At 33.8% G+C, this 18328-nt stretch overlaps 2 protein-coding genes across 4 annotated transcripts in view; one reads left to right on the forward strand and one right to left on the reverse strand.

Annotated features, from left to right (window-relative positions):
• The window catches only part of LOC105829987 (elongation of very long chain fatty acids protein AAEL008004), a 70582-nt gene that overhangs the window by 42796 nt on the left and 9458 nt on the right, over window positions 1-18328 (reverse strand). The gene's annotated exons all lie outside the window — the stretch shown is intronic.
• LOC105833908 (elongation of very long chain fatty acids protein AAEL008004) overlaps window positions 1-18328 on the forward strand; it is a 45090-nt gene that overhangs the window by 15056 nt on the left and 11706 nt on the right. For 2 of the 3 annotated variants that reach the window (XM_012676008.3, XM_012676007.3), the window contains exon 2: window positions 15249-15589. In XM_012676008.3, the coding sequence (XP_012531462.1) occupies window positions 15251-15589 (339 nt within the window). In that variant the 5' untranslated portion in view covers window positions 15249-15250. Of the gene's footprint in view, window positions 1-15248; window positions 15590-18328 lie in introns of those variants that run through there. The other variant, XM_012676009.3, reaches the window with a different exon arrangement.

Consider the following 18328-nt stretch of genomic DNA (forward strand, 5'->3'; position numbering starts at 1 on the left):
AAGTATTTTTAAAAGTAAAACATTTATTGTTAAGCTTTCTGAGTAAATTAAGTTTAATACATTTTCTTTGTAAACTATATTGCTGATTTTTTTTACGCATTCTTTAATTAATTTTGTGTATTCAAATAATAATAAAGTTCTAAAGATATGGAAAATATTAAAAATGTATAACCCTTTATTATAAAAAAGGCTTTTTTAAGCATAATTTTATTAAAAATAATTATTGTCCAACAAATCATAGCAATTATTTAGTTAGCCTGTATAACGTTCAGATATGATTTTTTTTGAAAGTTTATGAGTAACAATTCACCTGCATTTCACAATTGAGAATCGTTGCGCCGCAAAGCACATCCGCAAAATACAGTTGCCATTACTCACACACTAAAAAAGTCGTAGTTGCCTTAATTAAAAACACCCCACTCTGTCATTAATATTTGCATATATTTGGCAGGTAGGAAAGATAGGCAAGGACAGAAAATATCACAGAAACCTTGCTCGTCTGACAGAAATTAACTCGCAGATCTGTTGTATACCGGCGCATTCGCTTTGCATGGTCAACTACCTACCTTAATATAACCCCCACGTATATATCCAAGCACGTGAAATACGTCACATTACACAACAGACTCGAAACACGTTGTAATATTCGGCACAAGGTCGCTGGACCGTTTTCAAGCCAGTTTCTTAACTGCGTGACGTACATGAATTCGCGTATCTGAAGAAAACAGAAATGACCCTTTCAAAGTGCGTAGTACCAGTTAAAGGGGTGCTGAACCTGTCCTGTTTTACCAATTATTTTGATTATTTCCAATTCATTAATCTTTTAATTGTATTTACAGAATTAAAAATCCTTTTCCACAATTAAAGTACAGACGGTAACATAATACGCACGTAAGAATTTTATATAAAAAACAAAAAAAATGTTAATCTGTAAATTATATTAAATTTTTTTTCGTTTTTTGTATAAAATTATATTTAAAGTACGTGTCAAATGATATAGAAAATAATAGTAAAACAACATCGATACGAGAAAAGATCCGTTAATCGATCAGTAGATGCGTAATTATCGTCTCTATTATTAGAATACGAATAAATAATGATGGTAAACAGTAATAATTATTCATTAATACAATACATATACGCTAACAATTAACAGGCAAAAAAAGTAAAAAGATAAAAGTCTAAAGACATATATCTATATGTACGTTAATTTAATATTTAATTTAATATTTACTGACAACTTAAAATGAGAATAATAAAATTATTATTTTTCAATGTATAACAATCCACATCGTGTGAACGTTATGTTACTTGCACTAACGGATATTGACAAATTTTCGATGCTCTTTGTTTGAAACTCGTGTGTTTCACCGTGATAACATTTCCGCTTAAAATTAGGAACAATTCACCTCAACTGCGATTACAACTAAATCGCGTAATATAATTGCTCGTTATAGTAGCCGAAGACGCGTAGTGAATATTAATTTATTCCGCAAGAACTAGAATTTGCTTTTTTTTACTTTCTTCCTTGTTTTTTAGATCTCCTTGAAATGTGATCTGTGATTATAACCTTGGATAATTGTTACCATATCTTTTTCATCTCTGACAAATTATTCTTTTTTTATAATTAATTTAAATATACTGTTGAGATATTTTCTTTCATAAAACTGTTTATAAATCGTAGTGTTTTTTTATTTATTTCAATTGTAAAATCTTTTTCTTTCAACGTTAATATAAAAAAAAGGAATAACAATTTTTAAAAACTCTAGTATTTAAACGCGTGCTGCTCTCTTTGTGCTCGTTAGTTTTAATAGAATTCTTAAGAGTTTCATTGCCTTGTTAGACCTTAAATGAAGAGATATAATAAAATAGTCGTGGCTAATTAAGTACTTTAATCTCGTTAGTTTCCACCGAGGTAAATAATTAGCGTCACGCAGAAAATGAAAAAAAAAAGTAAATTTTGCGTTTACATGAAAGATTAGCGAACGATTTCATGTATGTGACACAATACGCCTGTGCAAAGCTTTGAAGATATTTTACTCTAGTCAAGGCTAAGATCTCTCCGACTGCAGAATGTCGAAAGAGCGGTAACGCACCGTTGCATTTATCCAAATCGAGGACATTAAAACACTTGAGAATTGCAAATAATTACTTTCGAGTTGTTATAACGTAACTTTCGTCTCTTGCATTATCTTTTAAATATTATTTAAAATTTGCGTATCAGTTGCCAATCTATGTTGAATCTATGCAATATTGATATGATTTAATCTTAATATCTAGAGCCTTGGATTTCAATCAAATGTAATATGTCAGATTCAGCGTCAAAAAGATGTTTCACTTAAAAACATACGCCATATAGGTATATAAATTATTTTCTAATTTAGATGAAAATGTAGCTCTTGCAAATAAAACTTTTCTCTTTCGTTTTCAAATGCTTTTTACAGAGAACTTTGTACCTTTCAATTTACTTCAAATCTTTTATTGCTCCACATTTCTCTAAATTATCTGATTTGTTTTCCAAACCAACTGCCGCAAAAACACATCCTCTTCATAAATAAGCAGTATAAGATTAGTGAGTGTTATGGGAAACATTTTAACGTGGAAACAATATTATTCAAAAAACGTGCTTTCACGTCGGACAAAAAAACCGGGCGCAACTTTTATGTTTCGCTAATCGGCGCGTCGATATCTGCGTAAAACGTTAGTGCGACGAATTGGAAAACTGTGCAGCACGCCTTACAATTAAATCCCCAAAAGTGCTATCCGCGCAAAGAAAGTGGAACTACAACGGTGACGTACGATAGTTTTACAACGCGCTTGTTGATTGCACCTGGCTTTATTCCGCGACCGAAGACAAAACCGTCTGGAGCGCTTAACTTTGATCATAAATTTGGGGAGGGGGGAAGACAGGTGCACGAATCGCTTCGTTATCTACTTTCTTCGTGAAAAGAGAAATGTGTGTTGCGATCGAATCGTCAGATTTTTTTTTGCGTTTGCACCGAAGAGAAATGTTTAACACGGAAACTCGAGAAAAAATACGAGGTATTATGTGGGGGGGGTAAAATTAAAACGAGCGAGAAGTGTGCGTAATTTTTTTTTATTTAGAATAATAAACATGTATCTTACAATAGCTGTACGACTCCAGTGTCATTACGATTTTGTTTCAGCGGTAGATTGAAATGCAAAAGTCGTACTAACATTTTATCAGATCACTCAGAACCGCAAACCCAGAATATGACTCGAATATTCTTCCATAATAAATTTAATCTTTCTTGTGTTTTCTTTTTTTTATTTATTTTCCTTCTCTAATTTTTCATTACTATGGTAAAATTTATGACAATTATCAATTACTTCGTTGAAAGCACTGCGATATTATAACATTTATATCCTTAATGCTACCGTTACTATTTTTCCTAATTTTTGATTTTGCCTACAACTTGACCTTCCCAACACGAACGTTAAATAACGTTAAACATGTTTCAGGCTTTAACTATGTCTAAATTTATTTTTAATTTATTTGCACTACATCATCATTTTACTAATGCTATCGTAAATCTGCGCTTCCCCCTAGGTATTTCTATATAAATGCCGTCGTTACTCTCGTCAGACGGTGAAAACGGTTCTTAAAAGTCGATACATTTCGATCACGCAAGAACAGGCTAGTAGCACAGAGAAATTAACGAATAATACTCCTCCCCCCTCTCCCCCGTTCTTTTTGCCATGTAAGAGAAGAGTTATACGATGACGCTTAACGGATAAACCGAGAAAGAATCCGTTTCATGATATAGGATGCTCATTTCCGGGCCGCGTAGAATGATAATCGAGGAAGAGCAAGCGCCGAAGGCGAATCGATGGGGAGCGGCAGTGAGAGTCGTTGTGCAGAGACGTTAAACTAGTGCCGTTAGATGAGTATCGAAGAAGAAGAAATGAAAATACTTGACAAGCATATATTCGTAAATTCGAGACAAAATAGAAGCTTATAATTTATCATAATTATGTACAATACATAATAATGTACAATATTAATCAAAATGCTGCGTTTTTTCTCTTTTACGACAGTTAATTAATCATAATAAGCATAATAAACGACTTCATAATATTGAAAAATCTCTCCGAAGAGGTGAAAAACATTGTTTGAAAAGAAGAAAGTAGATAGAAAATAATACAAACTTCATCAATTTTCAATAAAAAAAATGCATTATATCAAAATTATATTTCTTTCCGAAAATTCTGTTTATTAAAAATTTATTAAAAATTCATCGGAAGAACGTTGGAGTTACAATGCAAATTTTAATTAACGGCAGATTTTTCGATTTGTCAAAAATGATAGAATGCATGTTGCCACGCTTTGATTATCGGCTGCAGCTTAATTTTTTTCTATCAAAAGTTTATGCAATATTAAAATAATACATGAATACATAAAATTATAATATAAAATAACATTTTATTTTTTGATGAGGCAAACTATGTACATAAAAATCATAAGTATATATTACAGCCGAGCGATTTAATAAAAATTATTCCTTATATCTACGGGAATAAATTGCGGGATTTAAAATGTGATATGATGTACAGAATCCGATAGAGTAAGAAGATAAGAAAGTGGCATCGTGATAAAAATTCACTGACACAAAAACCATGAGAGAATCACCGAAGGCGTATTACGCGTCACATTAATAGCGTTACCTACTTAGCACACTCTTCTTCGACTCTCACCAATGGCAATCTAAAGATTCAGGAATTAAAGAAAAATTGCTTAAAACATTAAAACATGAGATATGCAAACGAGCATACGATATTCTATCAATCATTAATGTAATATTATTATTATTGTTATTCCGCCATGCGTTTATTTCTCAAAAGGAAAGCCTTATCGCAAGGAAACCATGATCGTGTACCATAAATCAAAGATTGTAGACCAAACCGTTCATCATGTGCCGTTCATGCGGATCAAGATATTTCACTCAAATATTCGATCTTTCGATAATGACTAAAAAACGAGATAACAAGCATAATTAAAAGATTGACAAAAAAAGACGTGTATTATTTATAAATGCAATGGAATAATAAAAAAAGATCTTAAATTCTGCTTTTGCTCAATGCTTGTACAATATATAATTAATCACATGAAATTAAGTAATTTATTATATGCATTCAAGTGTTGTAATAAATAGTTAATCATAAGTTTAGATTGCTTCTTGAAGCGTAGAAAAAGATATATATATATATATATATATATAGCAATTTTGTAAATAATTTTATAAGTACAACATTTAACGACATTTGTTTGCTGAGCGCTTGCAAAAGTAAACATAAAGATAGAAGAAAGATGATGAAAGCAGTCCATGAAGCACTCGGCGAAAGGTAAACTTGTCCTTTTGTCGCACTTATGCACTAACGCTAGCTCTGATAGATTTTTCGTGCGCGGATGTATTTTCTTGACACAATTGTAATCCGGTCAATATGCTGCGTCGACCGCAATTCCTTAATTTACTGTTCGCGATTAAACGAAACGCAATCGCATTCTTTTGCAAAAGCTAACAGACCTACTAAGCGACTACTCGTAACAGGTACCATTCAATCGACTAATGCTTTTATGGCTGCGTTTCTACTGAATAGAAAGATGGCGGAATGCAATAAATCGACAGAGATTACAACATGAAATCTTCGTGATACAAATTATTACGGTATATATTCAAAATATTTTTAGAAAAACATACGGTGTAAAGAAAAATATTTGCTCTTCTAATCTCTTCTTCAATGCGGAAAGTAGTTGTTAGTAGAGATGTGCAAATCAGAATTTTTGAACGTCGAATCGAATTAAATTAAATCAAATCGTTGATACATAATTTTTAATTAACAAATAAAATTATTAGTGGTCGAATGTTAATATATATAATAACAAAAGATTTCTATATTGTAAAAAAATAAAATATTGATTATATAATAATAAAACATATATTTTAAATATACATTAATCTGTATCACTTTTTAGTGAGTAACATAGTAATTAGAGATTAGTCAGATTAAGGAGGTAACATAAAATATCCTGAATATCTCTATACCAAGATGACATTTTGACAATTAGTTCGAGTGGAAAAAGTGATACACCATCGTCCGTACGGCGCGTTAAAGCAAATCTCGGTGGCGATTCGAGGCGCGAGTCCTGAAAGTAAAAAGGAACGCGCGTACAGTAAGAGGAGTCGCGCTTGAGAGAGTACGAAATATGGACCGCGGTTAGAAGGAAAGGTCGAGGAAAATAAAAGGAAAGAGAGCCGCTTCTCTTCAGGCATGACAACGGCCGCGAATGACGGACGGCGAAAATATCTCGCATGCGACGTGATACACCACCGAGAGGCCGATCGGTAATTAACCGGACGGCACGACCCACTTACCCACTAAACTCGTAGAGCCATCCGCCGCGCGCGGATGTTACCTTCGTCATCATCATCGGAATTTTCTCCCATTGAGAGAGAATCCCGCGCGGCGCCGACGACACCGGCTACACCGGCGTTTCTCTCTTCTCTCCTTGTCCCTCCTCTCTCCATCTTCACCAGATCTCATCCTCCTTATCTCGCACTCTCGCGGGACTTTCTCTATATAACAAGTACCGTTTGACTCGACGGTTCCGTGCCCGGCGCGGCGCCGAGAGATGAAACTTTAACCGGCCCGCGGTTCGCGATTCACATGCGCATACCGGATGTCTCGTGTGAAACACGTGCCGCTATTAACCTTGTCGGTCTACGACGATAAATATTCCCCTAGAGAACTCTTGATAATCGAACTCTTACCATCATTATGGTGATATTGGTTAAATTGAGGTGAATATGATGTATAAAGGGCTTTGCGTGCTTCAAACACGAGGCATTTTCTAAAGTTTCACTCTTCCGCTTTATAAAATACAGATCATATTTTCAAAGATAAAAATAAATAATTTCTATTCTATTAGTAATAATAAAAACCAATAATAAGTTATATATTTAGTTGTAACTTCCATTATTTATTCTACTTATTTTATAGTTCTGTACACCCGCAGAAATGATTTCTGAACCTCATGCTATTACTCTTTGATCTATCATAAAATAGGATCGATATAGCGCCAATCATATTTATCATATATTCTTAAACGGAAAGTTCTGAAATCTAGAATGAAATAATTTTTGATGCTATCCTATTAATTTTCTTAGAATGATTTAGTGTGACAATTTTATAATATTCTGGATTTAAGAATAGACCGATCTTGAGATCTTAGTCTAAAAAATTGATCTTATTTTTGGAAGGGTCAACTTTAAAACATTAATACTAACACTAACATATTAACGTATGTACTATAGTTCTTGTTTTTCTCGATTTCTTTTATAGACTGACATATTTCAATCTAATATGTAATATGCCAATGACGAAATCTTATTTCCTTCCGCGCTCTTTTATTAAAAGGCGAGCCTCTTTTATTCATTAGATAGTGCATTTTATTTACAAGAAAACGCAAGAGCACGCCATGTAGCGGCGGGTAATGAACAGAACACCATCTTAAGAATAAAATATATTCTAAACGTGAAAATATATTACAAGCTTATATTACTTTTGTCTCAAGATAATAAATCAATCTTATTTAATTCAAGAAAGAAGAACAGCAATTTATGATTTAATCTTAATCTTGTTTATGCTACTTGATATTGTAATAAGATTAAATATGTCAAGAATACTTTTTGTCTTGGTATCAGAAATCCTTTCTGAACGTGTACTAGGAAGCTGAATAGATTATGATAATTTAAAAGGCGAACGCATACCGACGAGCTCCCGTCTGGCACAATCGTGCGCTTACGTGTGAATAAGTTCGCAAAAAAAAAAAGTTCTAATTCTAGAGCTGATCTTTAAAAGAAAATCCGCGCGTGATACTTTCACTTAAGCAACGCAGAAATATTTATAGAAACTTAGATCGTTAACCCAGATTCTCGGTAAACGATGCGATGCAACATGATTTTTATATAATTCCGGCCCAGCAGCATTGATACCGCGTTCTGCAAAACGACAAACAATCGTTCGTTTCAATAAATCACGCGCCGCGTTAATGAGCGACGTGAAGTACGCGCCGCGTTAAGGCTGGACAATTCGAGGTCCGCGTGTTGCGGGACGCGCAAGGATTTGCGCGCGAGCGTGCCGATGCACTTTTAGTAGGCGCACGCGGAGCGTGCTGCGCTAAAACGTATGAACGAATTGAACGAAAAGAAAATCATAGAAGAAAAGCGGGACCGGTTCGGCCGGCGAAAAAGGCGAAGGGCCACGCAACGACATTGGGCAACCTTCAGTCGCGCATTGCCGTTCTCGCAGTCCGCGGAACTGCAATATCGATTACGTAAACGGCGAACTCTCCGCTGGCCTTAAAACGCCGGCGATGACCAAATCGCGGCTCGTTTAACTTTTCTGGTCTACTTACCGCTTGCTCATCCCGCGTGTCTAAGGGGATTTACAGCCGTATTTCAATGCTCGTACGAGTCCAATGCGATATAACTGGTGATAAGCCGCGATGTATTATTCCTGCTATAATTCAGTGATTGCGCAAAGTGCAGGCTCGCTCCGATAGTCATCGAGAAGAAAAATTCTTAAAACGACAGTTCAGGCGTTAAATTACGCCGGAAATTTTTAAGCGGCTCGATCGAGACCACTTCTCCGGCTCGAGATGGCAGAAAGTCTAGGAAACGTGATAAAAAAAAAAAAAAGAAGATCTGACTCTTCCTATGTTCTTTGAATCTTCGTTTCGTAATTTTAACTAACGATTCGGTAATTTTCAATAAATATTACGTATGAGATGACTCTTTAAAAAGTTCTAACAGCAGGAAGACATTATGGTTACATCATAATTATGGAAATCGTGCCAAAAATCATGCAGATATCGGTCGGAGAGACTTTCTCTTTCTCTCTCTTTCTCTAACGGCGTGATTCACCGAAATTTTCTCGTAAAAATGTTAATATATGTCTCGTCAGGTTGTCACAATTACGTCATAAATTCATACGGAAATCATGAGCGATCGAGTGTTACAAATTGCAAAGATGTTCAGACCGCAATCTACATGACAAGTCGGTGTCATCCGACGTGACGATGAAGAGAAAAGGGACAAGAAAAAGTTCTCTCTTCGGGGGTGGTTACGTGGGATTTAAATCGGGCGCGGAAGAGAAAACCGACTGGGACGAGAACGATTTAGGCGATTACGAATTATCTCTTACGAGGACAAAACTGTCGCCGGCGCGATTACACGAATCCAGTTGTTACGCGCGAAAGTTCGCGCGACTCATCGCTAATAATCGTCCGAGCGCCGTAAGATCCACGAAAATGCAATCTAATGACCGTGCGACATAACGGCATACGGCGTGGTATGTGAGATTATGAAATTGATTTCTTTCGTGATGGACGGCGAGAAAGTGCCATTCATGAATATAATGCTGTCCACCGCGCGTCCACAAGGCACAATATAAGTAGAGTCCGAGGAAAACCACTTTGTTTTCAGTTTCGGACCGAAATCAAAATCGAGTATTCGGTTATGTCGAAACTGAAACCGAAAACCGAAACTTTTATGAAATTTTAAGAAGACCGTAGGTTTATTCATTTTGTTTGCACTTTTGACACTTTTACACTATTACACTTTAACTCGTTGTCTATTGTGCAACGGGCATTAAATGTAATAGCGTCGAAAATGCAAGCAATGCGAATAAATCACGCACGTATATGCATGCTTTTCAACTTTTACGAGCAAGCGTGTAACGAATGTAATCGAGCGATTACAAGCACAACATTCATCATAAAAATGTTATTATCAAATTAGAAAGAAATAACTGAACAAAACACAAAATGTAGATATAAACTCCGCAGGAAGGAAGTTAATATAATAATACTTTGTGTAACACTCTCAGCGTACTCCAAGCGTTACAACGTATCTGATTTTTCATGAGCTTGTATACTTGCAAGGCCGTTGGCAATATTATTTATTTTATTGTGTAATAAGAAATAATTTCAGCAATTTACATTGCATAAACTAAACATACTAGTAAAACGCTATTGTTAAGAAAGCAAAGAAATAATATACGGTTTTATTTTACGAATTTTCGAGAGATTATATTTGTATGGACGTAGTACACTGGACGAATATAAATGAATTGAGTGGAAACAATGCGTAGACGATGCGCGATGCAGCGGAAGTGTCGCGAGTTACAAATTAATTAATTTCAATTACGTCGCCAAACTTCTTTTTAGTTTCGGCCAAAACCGAAACTCGTGATTTTTGCCCTAAACTTGCCGTAATCGAAATCAAAACTGAATATTCGATCGGACTCTAGATATAAGTAATAAATGCAAATCCCGATTTTTATTTTGTTTTTTTAAATCCCGATAAATATTATATGTTACGATGTAATGAAGACAAAAAGGAAGAGAGAGATAGGTAGATAGATAAGTACAGCTTTTATTGACGTTCTAAGATAAATCCTCTAAGTAGTATCGTGAGAGAGTGCAAGCGCAAAGTATATATAAATTACATCATTTAAATTCCAGATTGAAATACAGAATTTAGAAGCGTAGAAAATAGAATACAGACGCATAGAGAAATTAATCACGAATTAACATTGAATACATAGACGGCACAAAGTAATTGGAGAAAAACAATAAATGCAAATAACATGGGTATCCGAGTAACAGATCCGAGTAAGATATTGAACGCAACGTGAGCGCATATAGGCATAAATGAGATAAATGATGATGTAAATGGAAGGAAAATGAAGTAAAGTGTAAAGAGATGGGAATGAAATACAATAAGATGGAATAAAATTGAAAAGAGATAAAAATGAGTGGAATGGAGTGAGCTGAGATAAAAAAGAGAAAAAGAGAGATGTATTATAAAATGATAGATATAAAATTATTATCTTGATTGTTTCGTGTTTTTGCGAAAAAATTTTGAACAAAAAATGGAAAAAATTAAATGTTTGCAAGTGATCACGTGTATATTTATAGTAAAACTTCCTAAATAATCTCTAATAAGTACTATAATTTAATCTCGTTAACCCAAAGATTATTATCTAGGATATTTTTTACATCCCAACAAAAATAATAAATCAGAAGAATAAAACCCACGTTACAGTAAATGTTAATTCAAGATCCATATCTCATTTTTACTCAAAAATTCCGAAACTTAATTTATACAATAGAAACAACTTATAACTTATATATTTATAATATTAACTATTAAAATTCTAGCTGAAATGTAGAAAACTTCCACCTCTTCCGGAAATATCAATTAAATCTATATACATAATGTTCTTGAATATTAATAAATCATAGCTAAATTATAGTTAAATTATATCATTAAATTGTAGAATACAATAACAAACAATATATAATTACTAATAATGACTTTTAAATTGAAAATGACTGTAAAATAACTACCTCACATAATCATTTACACAAGAAAAAATGACTGTTCTCGGATTAATTTATCTTCGCGTTTATTCTTTTCTTCCGAACCATACAATGTTAATGAATTAGATATAGAGATAATAAATGATTATGGTTTTAATTGAACAAATACCTATAGCGGCTACATTAAAAATAATAATTAGAATGTATATATGTGAAAATAAATAAAAGTAAATTAAAACAAAATGTATTTTATAATAAAAAATTAATATAATTCAATACGTAAAGCACAGAATCATGTATACTTGTAAAAATATATATTTAAATTATTTTTTGTTTAACATATATCACGTACTTAGCTAGTATATAATACCTTCTATTTTACTAGCAATTATGTTGTTGAAATATTGCTGTTGCAAATTTCTCTTTGCACCAGAGACATTTAGAGAAATGATCCTTTTCTAACATATTTTAATTTATAAGTAACTAAAGCCGATTATATAAAATTGATTCTAAACTGAGTTTCCCTTAATTCTGTCAATGACAAGTTTCTTTTCAGATATCTAATGTATTCTAACACGCGTTAAAGCAGATAGATATTAAAACATGTGTAACAATTTGTATGGAGCGTAATATATAATTGGAAAATATAGTGCACGTGCTAAAATGCTGAGATTAAAGAGTTGATCTGTTGACACCTATTAGTCTATGTCGACCATTAAAATCGTATCGTCCGACAGCTTCAATCTCAAGAAACTGTCGAGAAATCGTTAGAAATCAGCGGTTAGTTCTGCGCTAAATCTCATGCGTCATCTTCTTTATTACCGGATAAGGATGATGCGTGCGATTTAGCACAGAACACATCTGTTCGGTTTGTCTGAATGCCAGCCATACACCTGATTAATGTTTGACGTATGTGCACTATATTTCAAAATCAACTTATTTTACGCGTACACCATAAAAATAAGATTTTAATTTTTTAATATAATCTACCTACCTTTTAAGCTGTTTAGACTTTTTTGTGAAACATAATGTGTATATTAAGCGTGAAATTCTTGCATTAAACGAATTAGATATTCGTTAAATAATGCATAATTTATTAAATTATAATGTAAATATAGATTGTATCTCCCTTAAAAGTGTAAGCGGAAATTCATCCGTCATGTTTTAATTTCACGTGTCATGTTCAGCGACGCGATAAACTTTCATTGTTTTGCATTTACAAACCTCTCGTCGTTGAGTTCACTCAAAAGAGACGAGAACGGTGAAATGCGTAAGCCTTATAGTAAACGAAGTAAAAGAGATAAATGTGGAGAGGCGACAAAAGGAGACAGATGAAAGCGACGGGGGGGAAGAAAAAGAAGGTTCACATCCGAGTGTAAAGTCGCAGCGAAACCGACGATGACTTTACGATAACACCGGGATTTTTAAATGACGTCTACGGCGAACTTCCTGACCTATTGCATTCCACGTCGAAATCTTTGATCGACGATTAGAATGACACGTATAATCGCGCGTGTAAACGTGAGCGGAAAGAGTTGTCCGGGAATCCCGTCCGATTGCAGAATTGCCGTAATTCTCGACCCGGCATATGTATAGATCTCCGATAGAACACGCAAAGGAAGAAGAAAAAGAAGGAAAAAAGATGTAGAAAAAAATAAATTTGTGAGAAAAAATTTTTTTACTAATTAATTTTTTTTAATTCTGTCTTGTAACGTAATAAGCCTGAAAAATTTTTATAGAACTTTCTTAATTTTTTTTTTAATAATGCATATAACGTATATACAAACATACATAAACACACACACACACACACACACACACACACAGACTGTATTGATTTCTCATAGGGATATAAGAGTTCCTGAAATAAAAATGTATTTTCCAAAGTAATAAAATAACGTATATTGATACGCATTCCTCGTAGAAATAATTTCGGAAATACCACACATCAGGAAAGACTGAATTCTGACTGAATATCAAAAAACTATCTGATTCGAACAAGGAATTCGTGTCCGGGTCCAACTAAACAACCTGTATGCATATAACTTTATCATGGTCAGCCTGTGTCTAAAAATAAACCGGATTACACCGGATACTTAATTTCATATAAAAGATTCTAGAAATTCTCTCTCTCTCTCTCTTTCTCTCTCTCTCTTTCTCTCTCTCTCTCTCTCTCTCTCTCTCTCTCTCTCTCTCTCTCTCTCTCTCTCTCTCTCTCTTATTAGCTCATATCTCTCGCCTTGAAAAAATCGTTCCTCTCGTTCATTTTTTCTTCTATCATTTCTCCAAGGTCCTCGAACGTAACGTCTTTGACCGACTCTTACCTCATTTGCACTTCTATTACCTCGATTTTTTCTCAACTAATAGTTTCCGGAGAGGTAATAATAATATCAAACTGCGCTAATCAAGTTCACAGAAAATATCAGACTGGTATAACTTATAAATCAAAGATTATAAATCAATGGTCATTCTGCCCATTTTGTTCAACCTGTTCGAAACCTTTGACTTATGACACGATTTATTTCTGTGCAAATTTTCTCATTTTCGCATATGTAACACTGCTCTACAATAATTTGATTCATATCTTTTGGGCAGGTTTTAGTGTGTGTATACGGGCCTGATAGATTTTCTTCTTTCGTGCACCTGTTTGCGTAGATATGCTCCAAGATTCTGTACTTCTTTTCGCTATCTTTATTGATGATCTGCAACATTCCATCACGCATTGCCACTTTCCATTGCAGGTCATCTCTTTTTATCTCTATACACTTGTACAAATTTATTTCCTCCTTCTTCTCCTACTCTTCCCCCGTGATCTTGAAATCGCCGAAGATCAGAAAAAACTGTCATTGAACTATAATAGTTTCGTAATAACTCAACTCTATATGCCAGCAAAATCAAAGTGCTTTGATTGGGTAACGTTAATTTCAATATCCTCCGGACAAATTGCAAAATCGACTTATACTTAAATTATATTTACAGAATTACATTTAAATGGCACTTCAAAGTCATCGATCAAGTGACTAACCTCGACATCAGCCTCTCCAGTACTCTGAACTGATTGTAGCAGGTCAGAGCTACTTCAAGCGAAATAAATTGCACTCTATGGAAATTAAAATTTCATCAAAATTACAATGACCTTTCAATACTGCGCACCTGACACGTGTTTAATTCTCCCTCTCCTCGATTACTACTCCACTGTTATTTTTTCGTCTTGATTAGCCAACAAAATCTTAAATTAAATCATCTGATAAACGTCCGTGCGTTTCATTTTCAACCTGCGCAAGGACGAACGCGTATCCTTCTTCTACATTCTGGGATGATTGACCGCCGATGACAGATCTTATCTCACAAAACGTTTGCCTTTCACAATCGAACTTCTGATGTCCTTCCTTGGAGGCAATTTTCGACCTTGTATCGAATCTCATGTCACTTCATGCGTTAAGTGTCTGTACAAAAATATTCTAAAATTAATAAAAATAACGATTAAAAAACAGATTTCTCTCTGCGTCGCTAGTAATAGAAAACAGTAAAAATAAATTAAATTAAAATCAACTTAACTAGCAGTGATTTATTGAATACAAAATTACAACATTTCGGCCCCTCGCTTTGGATCCTTATCAAATAAATCAAATCGAATCTTATATGTTTAACAGTCATATAATATTGATGAGTCGTGCTAACAAGTCATAAAAATATTCTAAACTAAACGCATTGATGTCTATAAGCTTCTTGCTCTTTTTTCAGAAACTTCTTGTACAGGCACAAAATCTTTGAATTCCCGATTTAATTAAACATTATATATTATAGTTATATTTTTAATAATACTTGCTTGTATTTTTAGAAATGGCGTCGGCAGCAGCGGAATTAGTAGCGGAGAGAGAACCGGAGTTGAGGATCGAGATGACGGACTCGAATAGGAGCTTTGTAGGTGCCCAGGGCCTGGTCAGGATGGCCCTGGATCAGTACACAGAAATCCTCACGACAGTTTCCGATCCACGTGTCAGCGACTGGCCATTAATGGACTCACCTGTACCGACAATCCTTATTGTGCTCCTTTATCTATACGGCGTCGTCATATTCGGCCCGCGTATGATGGCCAACAGAAAACCGTATAAACTTAGAGGAGTCTTGGTAGCATACAACGCGTTTCAAGTCGTCTTCTCGCTAGGAATGCTATACGAGGTAAACATTTTCTACAGTTGTATACTTTCGAGAAAATAACAGCAAACTTATACATAAGCAGACGATAACATAAAAGTGCATAGTTTTGGTTTAAAGAAGAAGTAAAATGCTTTTCCAAAATATTTTACTCTCCGTTATAATACAGCCCGACGTAATGTGTCCAATTAAATAAAGCAAAGGAATTATCTTGCCTGATCTGAAATCGTTATATTCTGAAGTGAAAAGTATCAAAGAGTCAGGAACAGTTAGGAAAGACATAATCGTTATAGATAAACAAGTACAGAATGATAATAGAAAGAATCGAGAAAATAGATAGTCCTGACGAAGAAGCGCACTGGCTAGAAATCCTGTAATTTGCGGAATCATGTAATGTTTGGGCGGGGAAACGTGATCACGGAGAGTGCAAGAGCAATGCGAGGAATAAGGAGAGAAAGGGAGAGAATGAGATTGTATGTATAATAGATGATGAAAGAGTGAGAGAGAGAGTCTTGATACGACCTTCCATGTCACCCTTGACTTTCGCGTTTTCTTATAGCCATCATTAGACTCTCGTTATAGCATGACGTGCAAAGTTCACGAACGCCGACGATCCGCCGGGATCTAAGGACTTGGCTGGCGGTTGGAAGCCGGTCAGACAACTTACTCATTATATAGGTCACGATGTAAGTATGCCGCCGGTATAGTACGTATTCGATATCGAAAATGATCGGATATCTAATCGTAGGGATGATTACGAACTATCGAAGCGAACAGCCGCGAATAATCCCTGCTCGCAAGATCGATGCGGTTTAACAAAGTGTGACGGTGAAAGGAGATGTGATGAATAGAATCGTGTAATCGTTGACAAAGATCGAGGAAGAGATTTCGACCTAGAACTTCGCCGATTATATCGCGCGTTTCACTATCGAATAGTAACAGGTGGAATATAATTACCGTATGTCTTAATTAAGCTTTATCGATACTTAATTTCCATAAAGGTGACTAGATAAGACAAGTAGGGCATCTTGATAATTAAATTAACAAGTATATAAATATTATAATCAAATAAAATCTTAAATTTTGTAAGTTTTCAACAAATTTCAACAAATTCCAGTATTGTAAACGAAGTGACTGAATTGCAAAAAGAACAGTTAAAATTTGTTGCCTCGATCATTGACTTTCATATTTTAAAGTGCATTTATGTGGAACAAATTGGATAGAGATTTATATTTCAATTAATTATTTTGAATCACTTCATATTAAATTTAATTAAATTGTATCTTAATTAATAATAGTCTGTTATACTTATCCTTTAATTGTAATATTATAATTAATTAGTAATTCTGACTCACAGCGAATTATAGATTCTAAAGTTATTAGTTACAGATGATAGGCGGTGAAATTTAATTATGCATATATTATCCGGTCACTGACAGAATATCAATACTTTTATATTAACGTAATTTCTATAAAAAGCAGCTCTGTAATCTTTCAAAGTTAATATTACAAAGAGTATAGAAACAATTATGAATAAAATAATATTTATATGAATATCTCTTAAATTCTTATTGCTTTATTTATAAATAAAACAATAAAAATTAAATAAAAAATAAAAACAATAAGAACAGACGTATTACTATTTTAATAGAATAGAAATAATTTTTTTGTCAATAATCCTATTCTAACTATTAACATATCTTGACCTAGCAAATGTATATAAAGCTTTATTCTAGATACCAAAAATGTGCTCTATAATTTGAATACTATTTACTGGAATTAATGCTGTAGTGGGTTATTTTTTACTTGCTAATGACCAATTGTTTTAAATCGTTTAAATAACGTAGTTGCATTTCATTATCAAATTTTTAGCTAATGAATTTTTCACAACGGATATTTTCGTATTCTACAATTTTTATGAGTATTTCCGCGGACTACATGTATCTATATAATGTAATTTTTCTGTGCACACTTTTATATTTGTATATACTTATTCTAACAATTATTAACTTAAAGAAATAAATATCCGGTGTGTAGTCTGAAAAATGCGGATATCTATATCTGTACATTACATAGATATGTTAAGATGTTTATTGAGCAGAACTTTTTGAGAGTAATCTTAAATGAGAGAGAAAGAAATACTATATGTACAAAAATTGCAGCACATTTCCAATAGCCAAATTTCAATTGTTACTCAACCTATACATACACTCGCGTTTCGTTAGTGACACATCCTATTTTCGACTTTCCACAAAAGTACTAACGTCTCCTTTGCATCATTCCTACGATACGATCGAAAAGACAAAGTAAAACTCCATGCGGAAGGTCAAACAAGAAACGAATTTTCACGCGCCATGGAATGGATAATGAACGTTTGTATCCGCGCGAAAGTGCACTTTGCAGAAGTGACTAACCGCAATAACTGCTGCTTCTGTTAGAGAGTCGGTCAGGAGAGCTTTTTATATACAAAATGGCACAGCTTTTCTAGTTCTGCTTGTTTAGTTAACCAATAGCTTTGATTCGCTTTGAAACACAAAATCATGATGACCCTTCCTTTATCAAAGCAAAATAGTATGTAAATCATCGCTATTAAGAGCGAAATAATCAATAAGATAATGAGAAATTATCCTAAAAATTTATATTTTAGCTTAATTACATTCTGTTTCAAAAATAACAATTTATTTTTAAAATATGAAAATATTTAAAAAACTGTTTTCATTAAGCATATTTTTTTCAAGGTTTTCGTGCCATAAAATCAACTTT

The sequence above is a fragment of the Monomorium pharaonis genome, chromosome 9 (assembly GCF_013373865.1).
Source record: "Monomorium pharaonis isolate MP-MQ-018 chromosome 9, ASM1337386v2, whole genome shotgun sequence".
NCBI lineage: Eukaryota > Metazoa > Arthropoda > Insecta > Hymenoptera > Formicidae > Monomorium > Monomorium pharaonis.